The sequence below is a fragment of the Lactuca sativa genome, chromosome 8, assembly GCF_002870075.4.
Source record: "Lactuca sativa cultivar Salinas chromosome 8, Lsat_Salinas_v11, whole genome shotgun sequence".
In the NCBI taxonomy this organism is placed as follows: Eukaryota; Viridiplantae; Streptophyta; class Magnoliopsida; order Asterales; family Asteraceae; genus Lactuca; species Lactuca sativa.
The window spans coordinates 136,091,061-136,099,338 of NC_056630.2; the positions used below are offsets into that span (position 1 = coordinate 136,091,061).

At 33.0% G+C, this 8,278-nt stretch overlaps 1 protein-coding gene across 1 annotated transcript; it reads right to left on the reverse strand.

The window, feature by feature from the left end:
* Positions 1-4,575: 4,575 nt before the first annotated feature.
* On the reverse strand, positions 4,576-6,218 carry LOC111918391 (serine/threonine-protein kinase OXI1). The gene is made up of 2 exons (XM_023914067.3): positions 5,705-6,218; positions 4,576-5,594 (listed from the first exon to the last, which is right to left on the reverse strand). The coding sequence occupies exons 1-2, from the start codon at positions 6,079-6,081 to the stop codon at positions 4,754-4,756; spliced, it is 1,218 nt and encodes a 405-aa protein (XP_023769835.1). The 5' UTR covers positions 6,082-6,218; the 3' UTR covers positions 4,576-4,753.
* Between the last annotated feature and the right edge of the window lie 2,060 nt (positions 6,219-8,278).

Consider the following 8,278-nt stretch of genomic DNA (forward strand, 5'->3'; position numbering starts at 1 on the left):
CTTTTTTATTTCATTTTTTAAAATTTAATATTTATTTATTTATTTTAACAATTAAAAAAATAATTAAGGACCCACCTCTCTCTCTCTCTCTCTCTCTCTCTCATTTTTCTGGGTTTGTTGTTTGTTCGTTTCCTCATATTTTGAATCATAAGAAACATAATCCTAAAATCTCCATAAGAGCTCCACCCAACCGTTTCCTCCTTCACCATCCTCACCTTCATCTGTTAATCCCAGCTAAACACCCTTGCTTCGATAACTCGCCTTAGCAACGACCTCATCTCTTCTTCGATTTTCACCTTTCTTCCCTCCCATCAAGAAAGCATCCATCAAGAAGCCGTCCAATGTTACCCCCCCCCCCCCCCTGTTGCTGAAAAAGAAACAAGCATGTGAGTTATTGGTTCGTTCTGAAGAAGAACAGGGGTATGGAGGACGCCCTACTAATTTGGATAATCGACATCGAAGCCCTAACTTCGATTATCTACCACAATGATTTTGTTGTGGCTGGTTGTTTCACCGGCACACCAAGCATGGCGCTTGATTATTGATCCAACATTGTCGAATTCTCATTCTGTTCTTGGATATTGAACCAAAATCAATTTCACAAGGATGTTTATTGATCGTCTTTCCTTCTCCATCGACAACAACTTCAGGCTTCAGGTTTCTTTCCGCCTTGTATGATTTTGAAGAGTGTAAGACTGTTTACTTAGTAATTTGTGTGTCTGGGTGATCTAAGTTGAATTTTGATGTTTGTGTTTGGTTTCAAATGGTTAATTTCTTGAAATCTAGGGTTCATATCCCAATTAATTTATGCGGTCTAATTTTGACCATCGTTAATTGCTGTTTTTTTTTCCACATTTAGATTTTGGAGAATTAACTTTGCTTGTTCTTGATCTATTTCTTCTTATTTTCATTGGTTGTATCTGAGTGAAATTTTGTAATTGAAGCAGATGTGTGTTTGTACGATTGTTCTTCAAGGGTGCATCGATTTCAAACCTTGATAATAGTGGTTTCAATGTCGATTCTTGTTATTCAAGTACAAAAAGAAAGCTTGATTTCTTTATAGATGAATCTGTTGAGAACGGAAGGGAAAGAGAGCGAGCGAGAGAGAGAGAGAGAGAGAGAGAGAGAGAGAGAGAGAGAGAAAGAGAGAGGTGGGTCCTCTATTATATTTTTAATTGTTAAAATAAATAAATAAATTTTAAATTTAAAAAAAAATGAAAGAAAAAAAGAAAAATAAATACCACTAGGGTATTATAGTCATTTTAATTTTCGGAGGGACTATTTTCACATACAAACCATCACAAAAGGACCATAAATCCAAAAAACTCGGGGTTTTGACTAAAACCCCAAAATTTTGCATACCACAGGGACCATTTTTGCAATTTTGTCTATCTAATATAGTGTTGTTTACTATTTTATATGGATAAATAAGAAATTTGTTGAATTTTGTATTTTGATGAACCAAATGATATTTAGCGTATCGAGTTTAATGAAAAACATCATATAAATATGAATTGAAACTTCATAATGTGTGTAAAACACACTTTATAAAGATATACAAGAAAAGAACCGCATTTTGTAATGATATAAAAAAGCATATCTTGTTTGATATATATTTAGATCGAAATAAATGTATATAATTATATAAATAAAATTAAAATATTAATAAAAGTCCTATTCATCCTTTCAAAAATGTTATGTATATATAATTAGGGGTATTATTATAAGATTTGTTTTAATCAATTTCAATTTATTCAGTTTAGTGTTTACTTGTTAAACCTAATAATAAAAACAACTTCGTTACAAGTTTACAAATTTTGTCAAAAAAATTAACGAATTAGCCCAACAAGGTTTGACAACTTTGGCCGTTTAAAACTAAGAGACATGGTCACATTTAACTTACTCAAAAAGTGACGTCACATCAACGTCATATCAACTCTACTACAAACCCACTACCAAACTACTAACACTTGGAAATGGTTACCACTCCACACACACACACACACACACACACAGACACACACACACACACACATATATATATATATATATATATATATATATATATATATATATATATATATATATATATATATATATATATATATATATATATATATATATATAGAGACATTATTAGATTAAATTTAAAAACTAATTCAAATAAAAACACACATTAAATTTAAAAGTTAAAAAATTAAATTAAACCACATTACATTAATTTTAAAACACACATATTTAAATCCTAAAATACTTAAAAAACATTAAAAAAATCATAAATTACATAAAAAAAACATAAAACATACCAACTAAAACATAAATATTAGAACCTATTTTCTATATTTATCGCAGACTTGTTGTTGGATTTTGAGAAATGTCGCGATATTTTCTGGGTCGAGATCGGGTTGGGGCTTTGTGTTTATAATTTGAAGATCAGTAAGAGCGATTTTTTGGCGACGAGCTTGCTCCGTTGATTCGTATTTTCTTTCTAGAAAACTTAGAGTTTTATCTATGGATTCCACAAGCCCATTGTCGCTAGTTGTGGTTGTTTTTCTGCTTGAAGACGCCGCCCGTTTTGCTTTGTCTCTTCCCGGTGGTCGGCAGAGTTGGACTTCTGGTGGACCCTCTGCATCGGCAACATCGAAGTCATAATTGAGGTCTAGCCCAAATCCCGCGTCCGATTCGGAAGCTCTTGGTCTTTTGTTGGAGTCGGTGGTCGAGTCCAAATGCGGCGTCTCTGGATTAAGGACCCATCTTGGACCGTTACGGCAAACTTCCCACACTTTTTGGTGACCGAATGGTTTATCATTGTTGGTAACTTTGAATTGGTAGCACGCGGTTGATAAAATGTTGATGTCGTTGGAACCACTTTTATGCATATTTTTAGATTTTCAAATATGTCGTTAAACTTTGTGCAAGCCGCGCGTAGATCACACCATTTTCTGTTGACCGCGTCGTACGATCGATCTGTTTGTCTTCCAAGTAGCGTGTGAAAGTGATCAAAAACACGATGCTAAAAACTTTCTCCGGATTGCGCGTTGCCTCTTCTCGAGTCACATGATATAAAAATTCAAGCTTTCACTAAAGTTTCCTCCTCTTCTTCGTTCCAAGCCACTGCTTTCTTTTTCCCTTTTGCTTTTGGTTGCCTTCTTCGAGATGGTTGTGGTGTTTCTTGGTCCCGTTCCTCATCGTTGCCGAGGTTCACAGTTTGGGGTTGAGATAATGAGACTTGAGATGATTGTGTTTTAAATTGTTAAGAAGTTTGTTGTTGAAAACTTTGGAATTGGGGTTGAATGAATTGTTGTTGTGGTCGTTGTTGTTGGAAGAATTATGGGTTGTATGGAAGATAAGTGAATAAATGTTGTTGGATTGGAGAGTTCAACCATTGCATGTATGTTTGATAATCACTTGGTGTGTTTGGAATGAGTGGAAAATTTTGGTTTGGGTCCATTTTTTGAAGAAAAGATAAAGAAAGTAGAAGATTTTTTTTTTTTTTTAAGAAGTGTAAAATGAAGATAAAGTGCAGTGTGTGTATATATATATATATATATATATATATATATATATATATATATATATATATATATATATATATATATATATATATATAAAAGATGTTATTTAAATTTAAAAATTAATTAATTTTTTTTGTAAATTTCATAAATGGTTGAAAAAGGGCCGTTACATTCTCTCTCTCCTTGCGATTGGGTGTTTTCGTTCGTGGATGGGGCTACGCCAAAAGGCACCTATGTGCACTTGGGGCGGTGTTCACGCGTAGGTGGCCTTGCCACATCATCTCTACACGTCTTTTTCTCCTCTCATACCGCATAGCCTAAGGCACCGAATAATATAACTCTATCTTTAGTGTGTATCGAGACTTTCTTTTTCTACGGTGGAAACTTTCCCTATATTCTATCTCCAAGCATGATGTGGGATCAGAGAGCTCAATGCCTTCTTTCTTCATAAGTCAACATAAGCATTATCTTTTCAAATCTTTTTTCTTTTTTAATTTGTTTGTAACTTTATATATATGCATTAACTTCTTATGCCTTCTTTCTTATATCCCTTGCAAATCGTCAATCTAAAGAGATTTTTAAGATGATGTTTGTTAAGTTGGATTATTAATTTGGTAGCAAGTTTTATGAGTACCTAGACTCAATTTTGTATTTTACATTATAATATTTTCTTTATGTTTTGACTTCTGTGAGTATTAATTATAAAAAAATATTATCATAATTAAATATGATAAACATTAATTATACGTAATATTATTATAATTAAATGTAAAATACATAAATTATAAACAATAATATTATTTGTAATTACTATAATTATATTTAATTATGATAATATTCTTCATAATTAATATTTTAATTAATATTTTTTATATGTGTTTTTGGGACATATATTAGAAAAATCTATTATTTGATTACTAGGTAAATAAGTTAGAATAAATTTATAAAATATAAAAATAAAATGTTAATTTACAAAAAGAAATATAAAAATTTATTCGATTAAACCAATATAATTTTTTTTAACTAAAAACAAAGTAAACAAAATAATGTTAATTGACAGTTATCGTACAACTACCCAAGCATTTACTGCATCTGATTACTTGTACTTAAATACTCTGACACCATTTTACTAAACTCCACCCTTTTGAGTTTGTCAATATATATACTCCCATTTAATTTTATAATCATGGAGTAAATGTAAATAAAAAATAAAATAATAAAATAAACAAAAATTCAAGTTAGAAAACCAACAGATCCTTGGCAGCATCTTGTTCTTGTTTATGTTCTTTCTCCATGACGCCAGCAGTGACGTCATCATCCACCTTTAACAACCCTTGGACAAAATCCTCTACATCGATTTTTTTAATTCCATCCACGTGTTCGTCATCGAACAGTCCAGGTATAAAAGGAGGTCTCGAGATCTGTACGACTTTTTCCCAGTCAACTCCTTTGAAAAAATCATGACCCTTGATTTCCTCCACCGATATTCTCTGTTTCGGATCCTTCTCCAGCAATTTACGGATCAAGTCTCTTAATGCCGTCGGTTTTCCGACGAGCTCCGGCGACTTTGACAGAATCCGGTAAAAGGTCTCCTTCCTGTTTATTCCACGGAACGGTGTTGTGCCGTATAGCATTTCATGCAAGACTACTCCCAAGCACCACCAGTCCACCGCGAAATCGTGGCCGGTGCCTTGTATCATCTCCGGCGAGACGTATTCTTCCGTTCCCACGAACGAGTTGGATTTGGAAAGTGACCTGGTCTCGCTACGTGTCTCTGATTTGACTGACTCGGCGGGATGTACCGATTCCTCCGCCGAGATAACAGGGTGGCAACACTTGTAAAACGGTGAAATTCGTTTTTTCTTTTTCGTTAACGCATCGGATTTCGGGGAGGGTGTGGATTCTGTTGATGAAGATTGAGAGGGGAGTTTTGGTGAAAGTTTAGTTGATAGATCGAAATCGACAAGCATTAGGTGTCCGTTTTCCTGGATCATTATGTTTTCCGGCTTTAAATCTCTGTAAACAATCCCCAATCCGTGAAGATACTCTAAAGCGAGTACCAATTCCGCCGCGTAAAACCTAAAATGAATCAAACAAACTCGTTTCAATTTCGATTATATAATGCAATTCACTTTTCAGTAATGTAATGAAACGTGATCATAAATTCCGATAGAGGAGGTGAATTTTACCTGATTAAATCATCTGAAAACATTTTCTCCGTCTGTTTCTTCCGAAGATAATTGAGATCACGTCCTGGACAGTAATCAATGGCGTATCCAACAATATTTTCAGTCGACAAAACACCACGGAGTTTGGGTAGCAATGGATGTTGACATCGTCGCAACACCTCCTTCTCGAAGCAAATCCGTTTGTACTCACTACCATCACTATCCTTATCCTTCACCTTCTTCTTAATCGAAGCTCTTGAAATCACCTTCAAAGCAAGTAATTCTCCATTGGATGCTTCATTTTGCACCAAAAACACCACACCTTTAGCTCCTCGACCTAACGGCGATATAACCTTCAATTTTTCGAGGTCTAACAACGGGATTTGATCCTCGTCCATGGCTGTTGCCGACGAAAAGTTTCTTCTGCTGTAAGTAGATTTTCCTTAGGGTTTGATGGATTGTTTTGGCGTTTGATTTATATATGGGGTTGGTGAAATGCGTGGAGAAGGGTTTTTACTTTTTCTTTGCTTAACAGAGTCGACGTAACTGGACAATAGTCAAAATGGGACGTGTGCTTCTAGAACTTATTCAAAATTGAGGGCTTTGATCATAACAAACCTCCTTTTACTTTCACAATGAAATTTACTAATGCTAATTTATTCGCATCTGCACGGCATATTCTACTGTCACTTGTAATTTGTGACTTGTAGTCTTGTATAATTTTCATAGCGGTTATCAAATGGCTTTTGGCTTATCCATAAAGAATGACACTTTCAAATAAAGGTTATGATTTCAAGTGTTACTAAAAGACATAGATAGATATTTAGAAATAGGTTAGTTTTACGGTGAAAAAAAAAATCAATCCAGTGGTTGAATTATAAAAGATTTGTCATAAATTACAACCTTTTTTTAGAAGTTAACCTTTTCAATAAAATATTTAAGTAGTAATCTAATTGATGTTTTTTAAAATTCTTTTTATAATGTGTTTATTTAAACAAACTATGTTATATTTTCAACAAAAGATGTTATCCTTCCTAGAGTCAATCATTCTAAAAGGAACGTAAAATCCACCTGAAAACTTGTAAAGATAATAGCAAGAAAGTGTTGAACCACATTCAACTTAACTTTTCCTGACCAAGAGATCAAATCCACAAATGTATTCAACAAATAAAATCAATAATCCTACCATATGATGATTAAGGTTCAAATAGACTTAACAACCCAACAATAAATAAAAATATGATCAACAATCTCGAAATCTGCAAAAACGGCGAGTGTGAATCAACGTCAATACCTTTATCTGCCAAATTCGTATGCATAGAGCCGTAGACACATGATTTAATCGCAATATCCAACAAAACATTAATTTAATCGGGGATAAGTAATACCATTTCATAGGAATAAAAATGTAACAACCTGAAATTTTCTCATCTGATTATCTAGGGATTATTAGAGTTTTCTAAACAGATGTGCATAACAATCTATCTCACCTTCTTATTAAGAGATTTTCAACTAGCCATCTAGTACTTAATTCATTAAGTACCTAATCCAAATATTTATCTACTAACATATAAGTATTTAGCACAATACCCTTAATCTCTAGTCATACACCATCACTCTATCTCCATCTAATTTATGGTGATTATCTAACACAACACCATCAACATCTAACGATACATACAATGTTGTAAAAATCTCTATTAGGTCCCGATTAGTCTCCGACTAATCCCTAGGCGTTATTCGACCGATTAGAGGGCTCCTAGCGATAAATCTCTACATACATAATGACTGAAACAATTGAACCTGAATAAATTTTAACACTTTGAAGATGTTATATATCAATAGAAAAGATTTGAGGAATGATTAGTGTTGTATTTATCATATTAACCTATTTTGTTATGATATTAGTGGTATTTACGAACTTTTATATGATATTAGTCATACTTAATTTTTTAAAATCTAAAAAAATTAGCAATTAATGGTCCCCGATTAATCTCCGCCTAGCCGATTAATCCCTTAACCCAGTCTACCGAATAGCTAACGTCGAACGATTTTTACAACCTTGCATACATACATACTCCATCTTTAACCATACATACTTACTTTATCTTTAACCACACATACATACTCTAAGCATACATATATACTATTTCTTGAACCATACATAGATACTCTAAACATACATACATGCTTATTTACATGATTATAGACATATAATCATAATTTACCTTCATCTACATCTTATATAATCATAATACCATCATATCTAATCATACTACCATCATATCTATGTTTCATCTAATACTTTCATATGTAGTCATACTTTCATACCCTATGTTTCATCTAATACATTTCAGGCATTAACACAATACCACTAACATATACTTATAAACATAATCAATTATAAGGTTATATTTCATATAACTATGCATTATCTTCATCTAACGAGTTATTGGTATTTCACAAAATACCACTAGCATTTAATCATCCACACACAATAAAATAAACACATAAAAGCATGCCTACATAATCTAGTGAGATAGTGAATTATAACTCACCTGGTTAGTTAGTGAAGACTAACTACCCTTGGTTCCT